The 22,681-nt window shown below is 45.1% G+C and overlaps 2 protein-coding genes across 4 annotated transcripts in view; both read right to left on the bottom strand.

Moving 5' to 3' along the window:
* Nucleotides 1–4,361: 4,361 nt before the first annotated feature.
* Nucleotides 4,362–7,823, bottom strand: LOC134564802 (syntaxin-1B-like). Its single transcript, XM_063424008.1, has one exon. The coding sequence runs from the start codon at nucleotides 7,256–7,258 to the stop codon at nucleotides 6,377–6,379; it is 882 nt and encodes a 293-aa protein (XP_063280078.1). The 5' UTR covers nucleotides 7,259–7,823; the 3' UTR covers nucleotides 4,362–6,376.
* Nucleotides 7,824–9,260: 1,437 nt separating this feature from the next.
* LOC134564801 (bromodomain and WD repeat-containing protein 3-like) overlaps nucleotides 9,261–22,681 on the bottom strand; it is a 55,938-nt gene continuing 42,517 nt past the window's right edge. Inside the window, exons 28-39 of one of the 3 annotated variants that reach the window (XM_063424006.1) lie at nucleotides 22,343–22,404; nucleotides 22,102–22,257; nucleotides 21,291–21,411; nucleotides 20,664–20,789; nucleotides 20,499–20,580; nucleotides 19,895–19,951; nucleotides 19,436–19,576; nucleotides 19,065–19,217; nucleotides 18,048–18,211; nucleotides 17,467–17,564; nucleotides 16,853–17,005; nucleotides 9,261–15,649 (exon numbers count right to left, since the gene is read on the bottom strand). In XM_063424006.1, coding sequence (XP_063280076.1) covers nucleotides 14,865–15,649; nucleotides 16,853–17,005; nucleotides 17,467–17,564; nucleotides 18,048–18,211; nucleotides 19,065–19,217; nucleotides 19,436–19,576; nucleotides 19,895–19,951; nucleotides 20,499–20,580; nucleotides 20,664–20,789; nucleotides 21,291–21,411; nucleotides 22,102–22,257; nucleotides 22,343–22,404 — 2,098 coding nt within the window. In that variant the 3' untranslated portion in view covers nucleotides 9,261–14,864. Of the gene's footprint in view, nucleotides 15,650–16,852; nucleotides 17,012–17,466; nucleotides 17,565–18,047; nucleotides 18,212–19,064; nucleotides 19,218–19,435; nucleotides 19,577–19,894; nucleotides 19,952–20,498; nucleotides 20,581–20,663; nucleotides 20,790–21,290; nucleotides 21,412–22,101; nucleotides 22,258–22,342; nucleotides 22,405–22,681 lie in introns of all 3 variants that reach the window. The other 2 variants (XM_063424005.1, XM_063424007.1) reach the window with 2 other exon arrangements.

Raw genomic sequence — 22,681 nt, 5'->3', positions numbered from 1 at the left:
AAGGAGCTTTTGCGGCCATGTATACAGCTATTTAAAAGGTACCAATTGCTTCTTTTGGAAAAATTGCCTGAATGTTCCCGTTCCAGCACTGAACGAGCTGCATTTGTACGCTGCTCTCAAGATTGTTTATCTTCCCTGCTCCTTCATTCCTAATATTCTCCAGTTCAGTTATTCTGAAGCCTGGCAGGATCTATATAAAAAGAAAATGAATAAATTATTTTAAAATAAGCTGGTTTAGAGTTGAGCTGAGTGTAAAGCAGTGAGTAAAACAGATTTTTATTGCAGTCATAGCATCCTTCTGTGGAAAGCTATGGAAAGCCAAGGAAACCTTTGTACCCTCACCTTCAAGAGGTACTGACATGATTATTTCTCTTCCCATTTGCATAACGTCAGAATTAAATGCAGAAATATTCACCCTCTGAAGGATATGGCTTGGGGACAAAAAGACAGCAAAGGTTTTCACCATGTCACCCAGAGAGCAGGAAGAAGATTGCTCTTGAACACCACTCTTGAAAACCACTCTTGGAAACAACTCTTCCAGTTTCCCCACTTCATGTGTGATTCACATCTCTGTTAAAAAATAAAGACAAGTGAAAACTGTTCTTTGTGGCCCAGCTAATGATGCCACTTAATAATTGTGATTTATGACATTGGCTACTCCTGTTTGGTGCTTTCTGCCCATGATACCATCTGGAAGTCACTGCCCGAAGCTCACTTGCTGTTGGCTGATGGCTCCAAAGCTTTCTACAGGTCTCAGGTTTATTGCTGTGCTAATATTTGGGAAATAGGATTCACTGTTGAGGAACATGAGGGAAATGATGTCACTCAGCCACTGTAATTTCGTGAAGAATAAAAAATACTGGGCCTTTCCTGGAGGACAGAGAGGCCACCTGCTTTTCCCATAAAACCTGTGCTGTAGGATCTTTCTTGGAGACAGACTCCTGCAAGCCAGACAGAATATGTGAGCTGTAAAACAGGTCCTCATCACAAATGGCTCTGTGCCATTACAAACAGGAGGGAAAGCTCTCGTTAAGGTGTATTTGCTACAACAAAGTTTAGCTTGACCCATTTGCTAGGCTTGAACAGTCAATTTTTTGCCTCTCAGTGTTAATCCAGCCTGAAAAACTTTGTATTCCGAGTAAAAGGTTATTGAAGACTCCATGGAGATGTTGTAGTGCACACGGATTGACAAAATCATTAAAACAAAGCCCATTTTTTAGAGAAGCAGAAGCTGATCCAGGTCGCGGAGCCCAGAGGAGTGGATATGTTATGTGAAGCCAAATTAAAAACATCCTATGAAGTGAGGATTGCACCAGAACTTGAATTTGGGGCTGTTTAAAGCCTCAGTGACCACCATGGGTGCAAAGGTGACTGTGACCCCGTTTCCAGGCAAAGCCAGGGCAGTCATCCAGTGGACGTCACAGCCCTCCCATCCATGGGCGTGACTCATTCCCGAGGCTCGAGAGCTCCAGCAATGCAGATTGCCAGGGACAATATTCAGCTGTCCCCTGGAGCTTTGCAAACAGCACTTAGGTACCAAATCACCCCTGAAGAAGCTCTCCTTGATTCATCATCCAGTGTGACTGTGGGATCCTGACGGACTGTGATGTATCCGTCATTCCCATAGTGTGATGGGAACATGGTGAGGAAAAAAAATTGTCACAAATCCCTCTCCTTTCTCTCCCATTATGTGAGCTCTGCCCTCCCAGCCAGGAACAGCCCCTAAGCCTCAGAGGTCTCTGCTTGAAAAAAACAAGGATTGTGCACACACGGCTTCAGGCTCTGGGAAACAGGAATTTCCAGTCTGAGCTTCCCAAGAATGACAAGATAAGGGGGAATGGCTTTCTGCTGCCAGAGGGCAAGGATGGTTGGGATAATGGGAAGTAATTCCTGGCTGTGAGGGTGGGGAGGGCCTGGAATGGATTTCCTAGAGAAGCTTTGGTTGCCCCATCCCTGGGAGTGTCCAAGGCTGGGTTGGATGGATCTTGGAGCAACCTGGGGTAGTGGAAGGTGTCCCTGCCCATGGCAGGAGGTGGGGCTGGATTATCTTCAAGGCTTTTTCCAGACCAAAGCATTCTGGGATTCTGTGATCCCTATATTATTGCCGGTAGATTTTGTATGAGTTGACTGCAGGAAGAGACACAGACATAAAATTTCATCCCTGACAGGGAAATCCAAGAGCAACATTTTATTGGTTGTAGTGAATCACCCTTAAAAATGATCTCAAACTGAGATGCGACCTGCTGCAGGCTGCCCACACAGATCAGGGACACCAAAGACATCCAGCTGAAGCAAAGACCAAAAATGAGCTCAATTTGTTCCTAAAACCCAAGGATGGAGTTCCAAGACAGTGTCTCCCCTGAATTTCTTGGCAGAGATCTCTACTCCTGCAGAAAGGCTTGTGAGCCAGATCTCTATTTTTTGGAGAGGCAGCAGCAGATATTTGATGAGCTCTATGAATAGAGTTGTTGATTCACTGCAAAATACAGGAAAAACTGGGGAGAAGACAAATCAAGTAAATTTAAACTGCTGACACATTTCTGGGTTGGGAGGGAAATGTAAAAAGTGTTTGGAAGCAAGGCAATCACTTGGTAGCTCCCACAGCAGAATGAATTTCTGATTTGACACTAAGTATATTCAGAATAAAATTACCAAGTGTGACTTGAGAACTAAAAAACCCCTTTTCGAAAAATTTCTTCAAATTGAAATATTGAGCAATGGTTTTCAATAAAGAAAATGCAAATATAATCCATTCAATATCTCCTATTGAATGAAAATATTTAGATATTTTGAATGAAGAATTTATCCTTCCTCTCATGCTGGGGAACTGGAGAACAACAAGATGAAACCACAGTTCAGCATTCCCCTCCAGTTTTGCCCATCAAGGTGGATGCCCAGATGTTTGGCCAAAGAGATGCTTCAAATGCAAGAGAATTCAGGGAACTAGTTCCTTTGCAGTGTTCAAGAAGCTTTTAAAAAGCTGCCTTTACAAGAAATTGTTCTGTTTATAGGGTTTTGTTGTGACATCAGAAATCAACAGCATCGAAGGGACCAGAGCTGAGAGTTTGAGCTGGAATTCACAACACCCCCAGGGTCCCTGAGCAGGAACTGTTGAGCTGTGATAACCCACCTCACCTTAAAAACGAGTTCTGCAGGGTGATTAATTTGCCCTGGAATTATTTACTTGTCTGAATGTCAGCAAAAGGCTTTGTGTTCTTAATAAAAAATTCTTTTCAGTGACACTTCTTCAGATGAAAGACTTTGCAGGTGCTGCCCGCACAGTTACAAAGGCTTTGGGCTTTTCCTCCAGCTCCTTTTAACACATTTACCAAAAATTCCTCTTTCGGCACCTTCCATGTGTGTGAGCACAGAGCAGAACTGAGGGGGTTGACGTTTTAGCTTTGGCTTTATCTTATTTTTCCCTTTAAATATGAAGTTCTTATATTTCTGATGCTCATTTGGGACGTAATTAAAGCAGCTCTCTCATGTATGTTCTTGGAATTGTTACAGCAGGTTCCCCACCTTGGTGTCACCATCTCCAGGAATATACCTAAATGTGCTCCAGATGAGTCCCAGAGTCAGAAGAGAAAGGAATCTTCCCCATCCTGTTGGGTGTTCATGCCCACATTACAGTATCATTAATTGCTCTGCAGTAATTAGATCCTGTCTGAGGCCAGTGTTTAATGAAAGGCCACCAGGCAGCAGAAAAAATAAATTCATAAATACATAAATTCTCACTAACACTGAAGCCGTTGGTGGGAAGATCCACTCTGAGGTGTGAAGTTTTTCCTCTTTTCCTCCTCCTTTAATTCCTCATGGATCCCTGAACACAAATCAGTGTTATTTTCCTGCTAATCCCACACACAGGAGATCTCATGGCTGCTGAAGCCCCTCTAGCACAGGACCATGCCCTCTGTGTCGGGCTCCAGGGTTGTTGTGCTCCATGAAATCCTCAGGGAACACGTCCTGGCTGGAAGCACTGCTGGTGACCCAGCTTTTTTCCCTGTTTTTTATGGATAATGATCTCCTGAGTAGCAAAACCAGCCAGGCCAGATGCTGCCCAGCTACCCGAGAGGGCTCCAGGGAGGTTGTTTGCACAGAGCTGTGACAGTGGGGCGTGAAAGGAGGTTAAGTATGTTTTATTGAGCTTAGATTTGCCACCTCCCAACCTCAGCAAGTTTATTTCCCTTCTCTTTGTATCCTGGGAGGCTGCAAATAATTTCAGTGCTTCCCAGGAGGTTGCTCTTGCAGCCACACAGTAAATGAGGGGTTGGATGTGAGATGCAAGGGGTGTTTCCAATGGTCTGGAAGTTGTGGATTTTTTTTTATATATATATATATTTTTTTTTTTTTTTTTAATGAAAATAAACATGAACTCCCATTCATCCAAATTTGAATGAAAAAGGAATATTCATTTAGACCTCACAAATAGAAAATAAAGAAAGAGGAAGAGGGCAGGAGCAGAGACCACTCAACTTGGCCCCCAAAGCTCTCACAGGGATGGATATTCCTGATGTGAGGGTCTTCCAGGTCAACAGAAAATATGAATTTATCAGCCTGAAAATTGTTTTCTACATTCCTAAGAATTTAACTCAATCAACACACTGAGAAGTCATTCAATTTTTGCTCTTCCTTAGCTTTGGGCTCCTTGCTGCAAAGAAATAACTCTCCACACTCAAGAAGTTATTGAGAAATGCTTTTATTAAAGCTCAGCCAGAAGATGAAAATAAATGTAAGGGTGGCTGAGAGCACTGGGATGAGCTGCCAGGATTTGCTAGGACACAGAGGAGACTTCCACAAAGGGTCCCAAAAAACTTAACCAGGCCCCAGGGTCTAATTTGAGAGTTCTTGGGAAATTCAGGTGGCGATATGGGGACAAGAAAAAAGAGCCACTCGAGGTTTCCAGCATCTCCAGCACGTGTGGGATATTGGCTGGTTTGGCAATTTGCAGGTTAAAGTAAAAGCCTACAGATTCTCCCCCAAAAATGTGCAAATCCCCTCCTGGTGTCAGAGTGTGGCATGAGCCATGAGCAACACTCAGCCCAAAGCTGACCCACTGCCTCACAAACCAGTAACGACCAAAATGCAACACAAATGCACCAAATAACCCCTGCAGGGTAGAAATTAGAGGAAGTGGGGAGAATAAGGATTGGGATGTGGTGGAGGAGCTTTCATGGTGCTCTATGGTGGCACCGAGCCACTGAGTCCCCTCACATGTAACCACAGAGCTGCCAAAAAACTTCCACAGGCTTTTTTGCCCCCTCTCCTTGGAACAGTAACAAAGCCAAGAAATGTTACTGTTCTAAGTTGGGTTTTGGAGCACTAAAAGTGCTTTTCTTGGCTGGGCGTTGCAGTGGAGGAGCATGGTCCCCATGATGCCATCAAGGTGTGCAGGGTCCCTGTGCAACCAGGAAAGGTGCTGGTCCCTATGCCACCGTGCAAGGTGTTCTTGGTGCCTGTGCCATTGAGAAAGGTGTGGAAGGTCCCTGTGCCATCGAGAAAGGTGTGCGTGGTCTTTACATTATTATACAAGGTGTGCATTGTCCTTATATAAATGCACAAGGTGTGCCTGGTCCCTGCGCTCCACGCAGGGTGTGCAGGGTCCCTGTGCCATCAGGAAAGGTGCTGGTGGTCCTTGTGCCACCGTGCAAGAGTTTCCTGGTCCTCGTGCTTCCAGGAGAGGTGTGTGAATGTTTAGTCCATCGCTGTGCAAGGTGCAACTGGTCCTTGTGCTGCCACCCAAGGTGTGCATGGCCCCTGTGCCATCAGGGAAGGTGTGTGTGATCCCCATGCTGCCGTGAGGTGTGCATGGACCCTGCATCCCTGAGCAAGTTGTGCTTGATGGTCTCTGTGCCATCAAGGTGTGCATGGCCCTTACACCATTATACGAGGTACGCATGGTCCTCGCACCAGCACACAGGGTGTCCACTTCTCGTGCCCTGCAGGAGAACAGGAATGGGGCTGCGGGCAGCCTTGGCCTTGATGAGTTACAGCTGGGTCCTTGAGCAAGCCTGATGAACAACTTTGAGGGAGAAGCATGGAATGCAGATGTGTGTTGACATCCACAGCGAGAAACGGAGAAGTTTATGACCAATTACAGAAGGGTGGAAGGCGGATGCACATAGTCTGTTAGCCAACTATAATGCAAAAAGGAGTGCGTGCTATGCGTATGATACAGAGAAAAAGTATAAAAAGTTGTACTGTGGGAAAATAAACTGCTGATGCTTGCCACCATCTTCAGCATCAGTGTTTCGTCCACCGTCGCTGCCCCACTGTTCAAGGAGCACAGGACAGCCTCCCTCCCACCAGACAGCGTCCCTCGCTCAGCGCGGGCTGAATCCCGGAGCGCCGCTGCAATCCGCCCCGCAGCCCCGGCTCAGCGCAGGCGCCGGCCGGGGCAGGGCAGGCAGGGGCAGCAGGAGCAGAGGCCCAGAGCCGCCGCCAGCAGGGCCGAGCGCCGCGACGGCCGCTGGTATTTGCCGGCTCTCTTCACCCCGCCGCCCGTCTGGGCCGCGTAGTCGAGGGTGCGCAGGACGTGCTGCTCCACGCTGTCGGCAGCGCCGTGCTGCTGGGCCAGCAGCCCCTCCAGCTGCACGAACAGCCCGCGCAGCTCCAGCATCTGCGCCTCCAGCTCCAGCAGCTGCCGCTGCTGCGCCTGGGCCAGCCCCAGGTGATGCTTGGCCTTGAGCTCCTCCAGGTCGCGGCCGACGATGCGAGGCCCCTGGGGGCTCTCGGCCAGCACATCCACGTCCTGGGCGCCCAGGTTGATGCCCGCCAGCTCCGCCTGCCTCTGGATCTGCTCCTTCAGCCGGTGCCGGTAGCGGCTCTCCCGGGCGTAGTGGCGGGCGAGGACGGCGCCGTAGCGGCGCAGCAGCAGCCACAGCTGGGTCTGGCGGACGCGGGGCCCCGCTCGCCCCGAGCCCCCGGCCGGGGCCGCCGGCAGCGCTCCCAGCTGGGGCTGCAGGGCCGCGGCCTGGCGGGCGAAGGCGGCCCGGGCCGCGCCGAGGCCGCTCTTCTCGCGGGCGATGCTCTCCTCCGAGGTGCAGCACAGCACCGACTGCTGCGCCCTGTCGATGCTCTCCGACAGCTGCTCCAGCCGCTCCAGCGCCCGCCACAGCTCGGCCGCCTCCCGCAGCGCCCGGCCCACGGGGCTGGCGTCGTCCCCGACGAACGCGGGGTTGTCGAAGCGCAGCGAGTCGTCGTGCGGGTCCCCCTCGGCCGCCGCTCGCTGCTGCAGCTCGGCCAGCCGGTCCCTCATGCTCCGCGGGGCCCCGGCACCGTCTGAGGGGACGTGTGAGGCTGGAGCTCCTGCGGGAGCGCTGCGAGCCTTCCCTCCTGGCAGCAGAGCAAATATTGATGGAGGAGGGCAGGTCCTGCGTCAGCCCCGGGCCGGACCCGGCGGAGGGAAGGGTTCATCCCGGGCAGAGCGGGAGGAAGGCCCGGGCCGGGAGCGCTGCCAGCACCGCCCGCACCTGCGTCACGGGACGGGCTCCGGCTCCACACCTGATCCGCCGAGGCCCGGCACAAAGACGCTTTTATTCACCCAGAAACAAGGACACCCGAAAGTCCCGCCAGACCGGGCACGGAGGGGGTGGCCCCCCCGGCCCCCCTGCCTTGGGAACGGCTCCAAAGTGCCGGCGGCCCTACAGGGTACCCAGACCCAGCTCCTGGTTGTACAAGGGAAGGGCACATGGCACAGATTCACTGTCTCTGCAAGCTGGCAGGGACCCACAGGGCCCACGGAGCCCAGCTCCTGGCCCTGCACAGCACCACCCCTCAAAACCCCACCCTGGGCCTGAGGCGCTGTCCAAACACTCGTGGAACTCGGCTCATCCCGTTCCTTTTGTGAACTGGAAAGGGGATGGAGGCAAAACTTGCCCTCTCCCTGCTGTGCGGGTCAGGAAGGCTCCGGGGCCTCACAGTGCCCAGGATGTCACCGGCAGCGCCCTGCAAGCCTGAAACATCATGAGGGTGAATTCAAAAAGGTGCTCTTGGGGTTTTCCAGGCTGGAAATGAGCGCTGGGGTGACCCAGCTGTCCCACACATCACTGCAAGGCAGTGCTGAGTCCACTCCCTGCTGAAATGCACAAAAATCATAGCTGAATTCTAAGACATCTATTAAAAAATACCTTTTAAAAAGTACTTCTACAAAATGCATTCCCAAAGTGCATGGGGGAAAATAGTTGTTCTCTACCACTCTGGTATTTTATAGCATATATTTTATATTACATATTTTATATTATGTATTTTCACATATGACCTAAACATGATGATATAAAGTATAAAACAGCTATGATATAATATCAGTGTAGTATCAAATCAATATAATATCAACAGAGGGATGGCCAAGGGAGGTTTAGCAAAGGTCAAGCAACTCTGAAGGGAGTAGAATTCCTTCCCTCCAGTGCCATGTGACGAGTGTAGATAAAGGCGGGCTCCGCCTAAAAGCATCTCTGCAAAACAAGTTTAATTTTGTTCTCTGTAACCATCAAGGCCAAGGGAAAAAAAAAAAAAAAAAAAAAAAAAAAGAAGAAGAAAAAAAAAAGCCCATTTTTCCCTGGGGTTTGGAGGATGAGTGTTGTGTTAAAAAGGAGATATTCATTCCCATCAGAGAGGAAATGCCACTGGAATCAGCACAATAAAGTGAAATGTCAAAAAAGTCAGCAGATTATGGGGGAAAAGTCAAAACAGAATGACAGAATCCCAGAATCATTAGTGCTGGAAAAGACCAGACCACTGAGTCTGACTGGTGCCCAATCCGCATCTTGTCACCAGCTCAGAGAACTAAGTGCCACCTCCCGTCCTTCCTCAGACACCCCCAGAGATGGGGACTCTGCCATGTCCCTGGGCAGCCCCTTCCAATGCCTGACCACCCTTTCCAGGAAGAAATTCCTCCTGAGTTTATTCCATACATTTATTGTCAGCACCTGCCCCCGGCCTAGCACAGAGCCCCCCTGGCAGCTCTACACAAACGCAGCCCCATCCACCCCCAAAAATCCCTGTTTAACATTATCGCTGCTATTTAACAAGGGCAAGGACAGAGGAGTAACTCCTTGTTTCCCATGAAATATCTGTTAGGTAACAGTCCAACCTTCTCCTCAAGCCGAGTCACCCCCTGAACCCATCCATGTCCCACAGTGGCCGAGGGACCTCACCCAGATCCTTCTCCTCCTCCCGTGCTCCTTTTATGGCATTTTTAGTCATTTCACAGCACTTTTATGCATTTTCCCCTTCTTTTTCCAACAAACCATTAGCTGCTTCTACTCTTTTTTCCCAGAGCCAGATTGGATGGTGATTGGGGTGAGGGTCTCCATCCCATCCTGCTCAAGACTTCACAGGGTATAAAAGCTTCTCTATCCATTTATAAATAAAGTTTCTAGATCCAGTTTATAAAACTTCCAATTAAAACTATAAAATTATCCAGTTATATCAAAAAGCTTTTTTTAAACATGAAAACCTCCATTTTACCTTTACCTTTTTTTTTTTTCAACATCTAATGTCTCAACTACTCAGGAAGCAATGCAAAACCAAAGTAAGAGTTTCTCTTTTTATTTTTTTTTATTAAGACAATCCCACAGCTGGAAAATGAAACATCCTAGATTACATCAGTGACTTCAAAAAAACTCTAGAAAAAAATCTTTACAAATTTACATTTGTACAATACAAAAAACTAACAGCTCATTGCATATAAATATTACATTTGGTCTGCCAACATGTGGCATCAAAATCCCTGAAGTATTCATTAAAGGGACCTGAGATAGCGGATGTGAAGATATGGGCATAAATATCACCTGAAAAAAAATATATAAAGTAGACATAATTCTAATAGTTTTGTGCATTTTTGGAGTATTTTAAATCCAGAACATGACCTGGAGAGCCTAAATAATGTGAATTTTGCTCCAACATCACGTGGTATTTCTACATGAAATTTGCTTTAATGACTCATGGAGGAATGAAGAGCCTGAATTAGTATTTCTACAGAAAAATAATCCTCAGACACTGAGTTCTGAACATACCCGAGCAGCTACCACTCTCTGAGGAAGAATTTTAGGAAAAGAAATTGCGGATTTGGATTTTACCTGCAAATATTTGGCAGGATTTCACCCCCACCCCCCCAAAATCCCCCCTGGGATCTTCACCCAGGAAGATCCGCAGTGCTTGCCAGTGAAACCGCTCCAAACTGATGAACTACTCCTACTTTTCCTACTGGTGGAATTATTTCCCAGCTATTTACACATTTGCCAGTTCCCCAGCATGGCTGCAGTTACTACCAGGAGTAGTTAATTCCAAGTGCTTGGTTTGCCTTGGAAGTCTCAGATCAGCTACCCAAATCCACGCACAAAAATGTATTTCAGCACCATTTTTAGAACACTAGAGTTAAGGCTGTGACAGCAATTCCCACTGGAAATCTAAATTTTTCAGGGATTCATAGCACAGTTGTGTGAGTTTGCTGTGGGCCGAACACAACATAGTAAAAATGTACAAGCTTCCAACAGGTCTTTGCATTTCTAAGACTAAAAAAAGACGAGTTTTTAGACTAAATTTTGCAGGCTGTTACTTACTTTACATAAAGGAGTTTTTTTACCATGTGTAAACCTCGGATATATTGAAGAGTTGAAAAGTCTCTGTCGCTCATGCGCAGGGATTTGCTATAATACACATTGTAAGAACACAACAACAGCTCCCTACCTATTAAATATAGAGTTAGCCTTGGAGGGTTAACTGCTCCTTCAGGAAATCATCAGCATTTTATAAAACTCTGCAGGATGGTTTTTAAATAAGAAGATAAAATTAAGACATGTAAACACACAAAGACGTTTTTAACCCATGAGATCCATGACTAGATGCTCCAGATCAGGACACAGCATTCTTAAACCTACAGCTGTCCACTTTTCCCTGGTGTTCACCATTCAAAGATGGAATGAATCAAATTTTTATTGAAAATAGTGATTTAAACTCATTTTCTCACGTTAATATTCTGTGATTTGGAGCACAGAGACATTCCCAAGACACCCATAAGCAGCTTTTCCAAATGCTTGGCAAGAGTCATCTTGTTTTGCGGAGTCAAGAGACCCTCCAGATTTCTTTTTCTTTAATTAATTAAAAACTCTCTGCCTCACCCCTGGTGCAAGATTTCTTCCCTGCTCTCTGAACTACTCAGTCCTTCTGTGTCTGCACAGGAGGAGCAGCTGAGATGGTCATTGAGGAAAACATTCCAGAAAAAATTAAACTATGCAAACAGGATGCAGAATTTGAAGCAGCCAAAAATCCTCCATTGACTATTTCTCCACAGTTCTTTTTAGTTTTTGTGTCTGCAGGGTGGGGGTGGTTAGGATTAAGGGGTGGCCTCTGCTTGGCTGATAGAGAAAGGAGTGATGGAAAGAGGGAAAAGGGATAAAACTGCCCAAATCCATCCAAGTTCAAGCACCAACAGAAAGGTTTGGATTAAACCTAACAGCCTGGCTGGCCAGCCAAAATAAAATTCATCACGATATCCAAAGCTTCCAAGAGAATAAATAAACAGCCTATAAAAGGAAACTACAGGACAGAGGTGGGGCATGGCAAAGAGGAAAAGAAAAGGTGATTGAGAAAATAAAAAGCAGGTGAAGTCTGGGCTGAATCATGGAATTATTAAGGTTGGGAAAGGCTCCAAGATCATCAAGTCAAACCTTCAACCAAATCCCACCACAGTCACTGAACCACCAAGGGCCACATGTGTTCAGCTCTTGGATGGTGACTCTGCCACCTCCCTGGGCCGCCTCTTCCAATGCCATGAAAAAAAAATCCCTAATATCCAAGACAACTGTACCTCACTGCTGTCAAATAAGCTTTGTCATCCATGCCCTGGACTGAAGAGACACAGGAGCACTCTGGGGACAGTGGATTGGGGTTGGGAGAAGCTGAGAGCAAAGACAGGCAAGATTTCAGCCTTGTCTCAGTGGAGGATGGAGTGTGTGGGCCTGGTCCCTTTCCCAAGGTGCCCCTGAGGAGCCCCAGCAGCTAGGGATTGGGATCTGCCAGCAGGACATTTCATGGGAACAGAGGCACCAATGCCCAAACACCTACAGGAACAGAGGAGCCCCTGGCCTGCCTGCTCATCCTCAGGAATCCCAGAGCTCAGCAGGATCTGAGTAGAGAGACTTTTGGATGGTTTAAATCACTTTAAATATTGCTTCTGCTGCACCTGGTGGGCTCATCCTAAGTTTACCACACCCATAAGTGGATCCTGATAGGATCTGGGATTTGAGACCATCCAAGTTCCTACAAAAGTGTAATTATTCCACAGAACTATGAGAAATCAACTGCCAACTCAGAGAAAGAATCCAGACACAAATCCAAGCAAAAAGAACAGTTCTAAACCCAAGTTAATTGTCATGCTTATAAAAGGTTCACATGCACAAAAAAAAAAAGTGGGTTTTTTTTTTCATTTTTTACACTAAATTCTGCTGTCCCAGCACCTCCTGCTCTAGCTCATAGTCATGGGACACAATAATACTTACGCCACAGCAAAGTGATGCTTCACTGGTATCTTCACAGTACAGAAAAAAGATACAGTTAAGAATGTATTAAATCTTACTCTAATTGCTACTAAAATACACCAACTTATAAAATGATTTCTCTGGAATCCCTGTGGTTTCTCTCTCCCCGAACCCTATACAAAATAAATAAGGAATAAGTGGATTTTCAGCCAGTCAGAAATACAGGAAAAAAGCATTTCTTTTGCATTTCAAGCTTTTCAGGCTTTAGGACAGAACCCATAGTGTTTACATTAGCTCACAGGACTGATCTAAGGGATATGATTCCAACTATGGACTGATGCACACATGCTATTCCTGGTTACCATATGTAAAAAGACCAACCAGTCAAACAAATAATACATTTCTTATAAATATAAATGCGTGTATATATACAGATCTATGAGAGAGATGATAGGACAGGTGTTTATACTTCAAAGCCCAACACAGAATTAGGAGAGCTCTGCATTTGGTTTTTTTCCCACCCCCCATCAAAAACCAAATCAAATCCAGCAATGGATTACGGCTGGTTCCAAACATTCCTTACAAAATTAAAAGTGTGGTTTTTGTACTGTATCATAAACTCATATTAATGAGCAATTTAGGTTATACTCTCCTCCATCACAAAACTAAACCTCTGCTTTTTTAATTTTCAAGTCATTTTCGCAACTAGGATTTTTTTGGAAAGCAAGATAAAATAGCTAGTGCTTAATATAGAAAGTCAAAAATTAAATTCCTTCTGTTTCTGAGAATATACATGGGTCTCTCTTTGCTGCCTGAGGTTTTCCAGAATTATTGACCAAGCTGTGCACAGAAGAACTTCAGGATACTGGATGAAAGCTGAAAAAAACCCCCAAAAAACCTTGAAAAACTCCACTGGAACTTTGTAGTCTCTTCTGACTTGTTTTCTCTGTAACCTGTACTCTGAACTGTCAGACAAGGGGAGGAAATTGGAATCCCACATCTATTCCAGCCAGAGCCCAGGAAGGAAGGAAGGAAGAGGCTGCTCACCTCCAGCTCAGCCCATGCCACTGCTGAGGTCACTAAAGAGCCAGAGCAGGGATCTCCTCACCAACTGCACTACCACTTCCAGAGGATTTCAAGTCAGCATTTCCCAGGACAACGAGAGCACAGTGCAACAGGAATTCTGTTCTGGAAGCTTGAGATACAAGAGTCAGTCTGGGGGAGCAACAGCTCCCTCAGTACCTCTGAGGGGCCAGAGGGCCTAAACCACATCTCCATGGAGCACAGGTCAGTGGGGGCCAGGCAGTCCCTCTGCACAACCAAATCCCAAACCTGCCCCCAACATCTGCTGCTGAGAACTCTGAGAGCCACTGCATTTGTTTCCATGGTGGCAACACAAGGAAGATAAAGCTACTCACAACTTCCAACCCTCTACGCTCCTTCTCGCCTCTTCTTCACCACACTTTGAGTAACAGCATCTATTTTCTTTTCAGTTTCCAGTAGTTGTAAATAAGAGGTAGCTGAGCTACTATTAGAAATCATGCTTTGAAGAGGAGGAACCTTTCAAATGTTGAAGTCACCCCTTTAGCTGCACAATCTTGATTAATACTATAAAAATATGAGAGGACAAAAAGAAAATAGATGCAAGTAACTTTTGCATTTGGCACCTTTTGTCTAGATATTCATACTTCTCAAGTATTCTCTTTTTAATAAAGTTAATGCACACATAGGACACACCACATCAAAGGTCTGCTACATATTTACAAGGCACCAACCCTTTGTCACTGTTTTTACACAAATAAAGAACCGATAGAAAGCACATCAAGACCCCCAAAACTGTAGTATGGATATACTTCAGTTCAGCACAATTCCATCAACGTTTGGCCTGGGAAGATTAAAATAATCCAGATCCTTCTTACAATATAGAAACTGTAAACATTTTATAGCTGCCTTTAGGATTGGTGTATTGTGCAAAAGTTATAATTATTACTGTGTCTAAGGATTTATGGCAGAAACCACATAAAAAACTCTGTAAGAAGGTGCTATTTCTATAATACAAAAACAAAATGAGGGAGAGAAGTCATAAGCGTGACTGGAAAATGTCATGTTCTTACTGAGAAGCTGGAAGCCTCTGTAATGTGATGAACTCGTAGTGTGTGGGGAAGAATTTCTGTAATTTAAGGCCTAATGACTAAGGCTTGTTTCGACCAATGAAGTGTGGAGATCTGAAGCTTTAAAACAAACACAAACTGACAGGATGGAAAAGCACCACTGTGAAACATGAGTGGAGTCCCCGCACAACTTGCTTGGTAGAATTTCTGGTAAAATCCCTGCAGTAAAAGGCCATTGAAGTTCTTTTAAAATTGTTCCAAAGTTTTCCATCTGTCAATAATTCCATCCCATGAGATGGCTGACCCTGGCTTTTTCTGTCATTTTCCGCACCCTGCCTGACCTGGAAGTACCAAGGTTCAAAGGATCCTCGGTGTGCACAAAATTGTCATTGTCGGAGTCATCATTGTATAGGACAGTTCTCCTGCCCTCATTCCTGGTTTTGATCCGAGGGGGTCGGCTGAATCTCCCTCCAAACACGTTCTCCCCAAACTGTCCCCCAAAGAGGTTTTCAAACTCGTCATCGGCGAGCCGGGCGCGTTTTGCTCTAGTGGCTCCTCGTGAGGCCCCTCGGCCTCCTCGGCCTCTCCTTCCTCCCCGGCCACCGCCTCTTCCTCTGCCGCAGCCTCTTCCCCCTCTGCCCCCTCTTCCCCCTCTGCTCCACCTACCCCACCTGCCCCATCTACCCCTCCTCCCTGTCCCTCGGCCCTGCCAATTCCGTTTGCCCCCAGTAAGTTTCCGTTTGATTTTCCGTTTGGGTTTTTTGGATTGCACAACTTTGCTGTAGTCGTGGTCGCCATCGATGTAATCCTGGTCTGTTCTGGAGGTTGATTCTGAGTCAGAATCAGAGCCACTTCTGCTTTCAGAGCTGGAGCTCGATCCCGATTCCCCACTTTCTGATGAAGACAAACCAGACTTCTCCTTTAAGTCTCTCTTCTTTTCCTCCTCCTCTGTCTCCTCCAGGTGCTCGTCCTCTTCTGAGGCACTCAGCAGCTTCCTCTTGACTCCTGCCCGGGGTTCTCTGCCATGCCCGTTGGTGAGCGGCCCATCAGGAGAGTGATCTAGCAAACACAAAATAACCCCATCAGCATCACACCACAGCCAAACAGGACACAGAAAGTGAGATTTGCCTCAGTTGCCTTTGGGATTCTCCTCAGCTGCCTCTGAGGTGAACTCAGGGATGATCCACTGAGAGCTACTCACCCTTTATGTACTGTGGACACAAGCAGGTGCTCTAAGGGGAAAATCTATCAACATAAACACAGTTTTTATCTGGAAGCAACGACTGCAAACTCTCCTGAGCAAGAGTTCAGAGAAGATCCAGGCAAAAAAAGTAGCCTGGAGTGACCAGGTTGGACACAAACACCTAAAACTCAGTCAGGTGGATCCTACCTGGGGCACCAAGGCAGGAACGCTCTAAAATCCATTTCAAAACTAAATATATACAAAAATAACATTCTGCAAGCAGCATTTATTCCCTGTGAAATGCATGCTCTCCAAAGGGTTAGTCCAGGGAGTATTAATGGAAAGCGTAACTCAAGAGAGTCATTGACCCAAGAAAGCTCACTGGGATTTTGCTGAACACCTTAAATGAAAATTAAAGTATCTTGCTGGCTTGGGACCCAAAATCCTCCATGTTTTTCAGGGTTATGAACATGACAATGAAGATTAAATATTTTCATTAAGACAGGACAGGAAAAGCTCATCTGCAGCATCCAGCACTGCCACAGCACAGGAGTGTGGACTTGGGAAAGGTTCCAGGTTTCTGGAAATGCTCATGTAGTGCCCACTTCGGTGGAAACTCTGAGTAACTCATCCCCGAGATTACCAGACCTGAACTGTCTCCCTTCTAATCACAACTACTTTGTTTTACATGTGAGAAAAATATTTAAATATTTTTGTAAACTTTTTTTCATCTTTGGTTTCAGCTTGATTAACAAAAGGCAAAGGTTTTGGGGTGGAGATTCTCTTGGTTTGTTTGCTTTCTGTAACTCCTGAAGGAACTGTAGGAGTCAAGGAGCAATCAACTTTTCCATCTGGAGAGATTTTAAAGGACTTCACCAAAGTGGAATTATCTGCATTCCACACCTCAGACAAGAACAACACAGAATAAATGAGTAAAGTAAATTCAATTTTTTGGTCTGGTTTAGGAATATATACAATGCTACACTGAGGTAGTAATTCCACAAACATCAGACAGAAGCAAGATCTTTCATCTCTAGTGAAACCAGTCAGCCAAAGCACAGAATCTTATTATTTCTCACCTTGTTTCACTGGTGTAGATTTGCTCCTGACTAGTCTGCTTTTCCCTGGATCTATGGCATTTCCACTCCGGCTCTGTGCATTTGAGCCTGATGAGGATGGCTGATCCTCCAGCTCTTCTCCAATGGCTGAACCCAGAGGTTCTTCTGCTGTATCTGAAACTTCAGACAAGAAATTACACAGGGACAGGGTGATTTTTATGCTCTATTTACAGGGCTGTGTCTGGGGAGGTCCTGTATGCCCCGAGTTAACAGCTCAAGTCAGGGTAACCTCACCAAGCTGCCCTGCAGCTATGCAAAGACAATACTCCAGAGTGTAATTCCAAGTAGGATTAATTTAATTAATTATCCATCACTGCTGGAGGAGAGAGGCCCATACACAGGAAGTCTGGGCTTTTGTCACTGGAATAATTCTTACCACAGCCAGACCCAGGTTCCCAATACCTTGATCCTTACCCAGAAGTTCCCAACAGCCAAACTCAGCTAAAACAACCTACAGACAACACACTTCCAGGACCTTGCTCCTTCAACAGGTGGGTTTTGCATGTGCCTCATGAGGACAAGGCTCAACTTGCACCGACAGGCTGCTGTAAGAGAAAGGCCGGATTTATCCTCACCATGAGATGAGACTGAAGAGTTAGTCCTGGTCAGGGGCAGTGAGGTATTTTGGTTGGGTTTAGGTTGAATCTTCATTTGCTTCTGTTTCCCTTTTGGGCTGCAAACACAGAATACCCCAAGGAGAGAAATCTGTTATGACCAAAGACTCAAATACAAAACTGATTCCTCCTGCAAAGTGATCTCTTTCTCCAGTGTGATAACACTAAAAATAGTTACATCATGGTGCTGTTTGCTAAGGGTATAGGAGTTTGCAGGGACAAAATTTTATCTTCCCTTTTAAAACCAACAGTCAGTTTACTTAGATAATGTATCAGAGGAGGGTAGAGAAGTATTACACAACACTTTCTCAACAAATAAAAGGCAAAGAGACAGCTGATCTTTCATTTCCTCCAGAGGGAGCACTTCTAACCACATCATCTTTCACTTACCAGAATTACAAACTACAAACTGAGCATGATTTTACCTCCCAAAATAGCAAACTTATCGGGAAATGAGCAACACTGCTGCTGGTTATTCCCAAAAGCACATCTACCCCTGTCCTCTGGAATGGCACTGCCAGCCAGGCTCATCCCTGTTCTACCTGGATGCTCTGCTGGTTGAGGGGGAACTGCTGCTGCTCCTCAGCCGTTTTCGGTACCGAGGCCTTTTCCTCTTCTGACATTGCATTGCTGACTTGTACTCAGAGATGATGTTTTTCATGTGATTCTCAAATAAGGCAGAGAGTCGGAGGGTCATGCTGTAAATCTGCAGTGAGGAAAAATGGTCAGGCTTATTAGAGTTGAGCAACTTGAAGATCAACCAGAAACCATCACAAAGATGCCATATTTTGTAGCACAAAGAAAAAATTCACAGTGATGTTCCACTATGAGGTTCTTTACAGATTATTCCCTTCCATGGGCCATGTGTATTCTTGGAACAGAAAGTGTTTTCATAGAAGGATTTAAAACCAGTACAAAATATTTCCAGAGTTGAAGAAAAATGGATTTCTGGATTATTTGAATACAGTCCCCTTTGTCAATCCCCATGAAGCATGGAAGCAGGCCTTAAGATAACTTAAATACCAAGGGAAAAATAATTGGATTTCATGTCCCCTCACCTTTGTTTTTGCACTAAATCCCTGGTGAGCTGTCCTTCCACCACCCTTACAGAGCTACAGAGAAGCAACCGAAAATGTCCTCAGTCCTAATTTCTGTAAACCAGATGTTAAAATCTTTAAACCACTTTCTTGTTCTCTTTCTAGGCCTTGCTTTTGTGTAGCCTCATCTACAATATGTGCAGTTATCAATCTGATAGCCTTGTTTACAGGGATAAATTACAGGGACTGAAAAAAATAAAAGCACTTGGTGATCAGTTTTCTGTTACAAATATTGCAAGGAACAGCTGCAACAGTGACCACGGTCCCAGATGAAAATGGATGTTAGAAGTTATCTGGGAGAGCAGAACAAAGCCTGTTTATAACCACAGAATTGGTGTATCCTGGTTATTTTTATTACACCAAGCACTGTTTTGCTCTTCAGATTTCATTTCACTTTGAGTGTTTTACTCATATAGGGCCAAGGTCTTTGTTAAAAAGCAGGCATTAAAATTTATTACTTACACGAGACTTTTTATTAGGAGTGTAAGCTTTAGAGTTGCAGAATATTAAACGAATATCTTTGTAGAATTCCAAGGGACTGGTGTAGTTTCCTGCTTCCAAGGTTTCTTTCACAGTGCTGAAGTCCATGGGAGTGTCTACAATATCTCGATAATCCTGTGAGAAAACACAGGAGAAAAATCAAAGCTCTCAAATCCTACAGCAGTAACATCACCTCAGTGTTCATCCAGTAGCTCAAGTCAGTTTTTTACTTTGAGAGTTGGTGCAGATAATTCCCTGAAAACATCAGCTCATAAACAGAGAGGACAGAGCCATGCCCAGCATGGATGTTTTGCCAAAGGAGGACCAATTCTAGATGTGGAAACTACACTTACCGGGTAAGAGAAGAGATCAACAGGCTGCCTGAAAGGCTCTGAGTCCTCTCGTTCATAAATCAGGTTCAAGAGCTGCTGGCACTGCTCCTTCCAAGCATCAGCACTGGCTTTCATGGGCTGCCTCTTCACTCTTCGTCTCACCTTCAGGGAAACAGGTATTGCAGATGGTATCAGAATATTCACATCGTTCTCTTGAAGTTCCTACTAATTTCCAAGCATTCCCCAATTAATAACAGAAACCCAGGAAGATTAAAGCAGAGCTGATGGCAGGGCAAGATGCAAATTAGACAAATAAAACAAAGTTGCCTTTTCTGGTCATGTATAACACTCAAAACCATGAGAAACTGCAATGTTTCAGTTCCAGCCTTGCTGTATTTATTAGCTGCATTGAAATTTAACTGCTGGAGATATTTTTAAATCAAATTTAAAAAAAATTACCAAAGCAGAAATTTTACTCACTCGTCTTTTCCCAGAAGAAGTGCCTGGAGCATCTGAATCCACATCTACTTCTGCCACCTAAAGGCAAAGGGAATGATCACACAGAGTCAGGTCTGGATAACCCTCAGCCATGGAAAAAGGGTTAAAAACCAGCCAACAATCACCACAAGGCACTTGGCAACAGGAACTACAGCACATTTCAAACTGCACTGAAGGGGAGAAGGAGTCAGGAGAGGGAAGCAGCTCAAGGCAGTGATATCTGCCCTGGATTCTACCTGACATTTGCCTCCAGGAATCAACTGATGGGAAATGACACAGAATTACATAAGGAAATCAGCTTTGCTGCCTCACTGACAATGGAGAGCTGTTGTCTTTCTGACTGAGTAACAGCTCCACTTCCCAGCTCCCCTCATTACTCATCATTCCAACAAAACATCATGTACTGAGAGAAGATTAAAGACAGACAGTTCCAAGAAGCATTTTTACTACAGGGAGCTTACTGTCCCAGGTGAGCCTAAACAGCCTCATGTCCAAAACTCAGTGCAATTACCCATAAAATAAAGACTTGATAAAAATCAAATTTCTTTCATGTTCTGAATTTTAAAAGGCAAGGAAATGATCTTACCTCCTCTTCCTCATCAGTACTGCTCAGGTCTTCTGCCTTCACCTTGTTGTAGATTTGTAATATATCAGTACAACTCTGATCTCTGCAGGACAATGACAAAAATCAAGATACACAATGAAGGACCCAAGGAATTGGAGCTGTGGGGTCTGTGAGGTCCAAACTCACCCAATGAAGCGAAGCAGGACATCTGTCACAATTTTGGCTGCTTTGACTATGGGGCTGTCTGGCTCGTTGAAAGTCCTGGCATTGTGTTCAATATATCTTACCTCCCACATCAGGGCAGAGATTCTCCTGAAAAATACACAAAATTAAAGTAATGGGGTGGAAAGTGTATGTTACTTTTCTTCCCCATTCAGTAGGATTCTTCAGTAAAAAACGGAATTGGAAATTCAGATCAAGCAGAAACAGGTGGTCCTCAGAGAGGAAAATAAGAGCAGGACATTATTTATTCCCAAATGAACTGGAAAATCTGAGATTTCCAGTTTCCAGCATTATTCAGTTCCCTTCTGGGTACTGCAACACAAGCAAAGATCCTGCTCAAAGGCAGCAGGGATGCAAACAAAGCAAACATGCTCTGCCTCCAACACAGAGCCAGGCTCAAGGTGTTAAACCAACACTCCAGATCCAGCTACCGCAGCACTTGACTTAACAACATGGCCAGGAGAATTTATTATTCAGGAAGACTCTGCCCAAGGTCAATCTGATCTCAGGTAGTTGCTAAAGGGACTTTAAACACCATTCAGCTCCACATACTAAAAACACAGTAAATGTCAGCTACAAACCCAAACTCACCTATAAAACCTGTTTTCAAGCCTCCTCCTGATGGTGGTGAGGTCAGTTGGATAAGCAACAACAGTGCAATACATGGGATAGGCACTAAGGTCCACTGGAACAGCAAAGGGATTAGAAATGTCTGCAAGACAAAAGACCATAATCATGTAGATGCCTCCAAGGGATGTCGTACCAAGATTCCTTTTAATGATTTATGGGGTTTCTTTCAAAGAATTTGGCAAAAGCAATGCAGACCTACAGCTGAGGATGTCATTACCCTCGGGTAGGATTCTTCCTCTTGTACCATCTATTCCTATTCTTGAAAAAACACTTTTTGTTTAAGTATCACATCTGAGATTCCTGTGCCAGCAACCGACTCAAAGGAATGTGGCATTTGCACTTACAACAGGAATACTAAAACACACAACATCAAGTAAGAACAAGACATGTTCTGACTGTAAACAGTGGTAGAATTTAAAGCACAGTGTGCTATTAAATGGTTACAAACCAGCTACAAGGAATTTGAAAGTGAGGGTATTTATTGAGGATTTGTTGGTTGGTTTTGAGAGGCTTAATTATGTGTTTTGCTCTTTCACCTTTAGATACAACCCACTGGGCAGCCCCACTGAAGGAAATCAGGTGAAGCCTCAGAAAAAAAGGGAATTTAGCTTGGAAACTGAAAAATAAAATTTAAAAGGCTCTTTTCCGTAATTCAGTTGAGTACATTTCAAATATTCCACACCAAGTCCCAGCACTCCATCCCATTTACTCTTCAGTCCTGTGCCACCTCCATGATATTGTTAATCCCTCTCCCTTTTCTCTCCAAACATACCAAGGGAAAGAAGCTGCTCAATCCCTCGGATTACTCGTTCACATTCCTCATCTCTGGAATGGGCCCCCCATTCTCCTTCCTGGGGTTTGTAGAGAAGAGCTGTCAGCTCCTCTGGGGTCACAGGAACTCCAGCACCGACCTCCTCCGGATACGCAGCTGGAGAGGAACAATTCCAGAGGGTAAATCCAGGGCCCCAAAGCTGTTCGCTTTGTGCAGGGACAGGAATCCAACACACACTTACTTCCTTCTGGGATCGGTTCCATGTCCCATGGACTCATCCTCTCTCTTTCATTGTTGTCCCAGCTATTAAAAAAATCATTCAAATGCACAAGTTAGAGCTGAATATAAAGACACACCTTTTCTTTACCAGATTTGATCCAAAAAAGGTCACTCCAGTTAGGAATGAGACATTTCAACTCCCTATTTTCCTCTTGTATCTCCTATACAGTCACTGCACTGCTGTTTATACCAGAAGTGTTGCTTTAGCAATAAATTCAAAAATCAAATAAGTAAATATTCAAATTAAGGCAACATTCCAAATATTTTAAAATAAATAAATAGTAACTAACAAATAAGAAGT

This window comes from Prinia subflava, chromosome Z (genome assembly GCF_021018805.1).
Source record: "Prinia subflava isolate CZ2003 ecotype Zambia chromosome Z, Cam_Psub_1.2, whole genome shotgun sequence".
Taxonomy (NCBI): Eukaryota; Metazoa; Chordata; class Aves; order Passeriformes; family Cisticolidae; genus Prinia; species Prinia subflava.
This window is presented reverse-complemented; position numbering and strand designations above follow the sequence as displayed.

What these genes read in the sequence shown, in the direction of transcription:
- LOC134564802 (XM_063424008.1), bottom strand. Translation starts at nt 7,258, where the DNA reads ATGAGGGACCGGCTGGCCGAGCTGCAGCAGCGAGCGGCGGCCGAGGGG.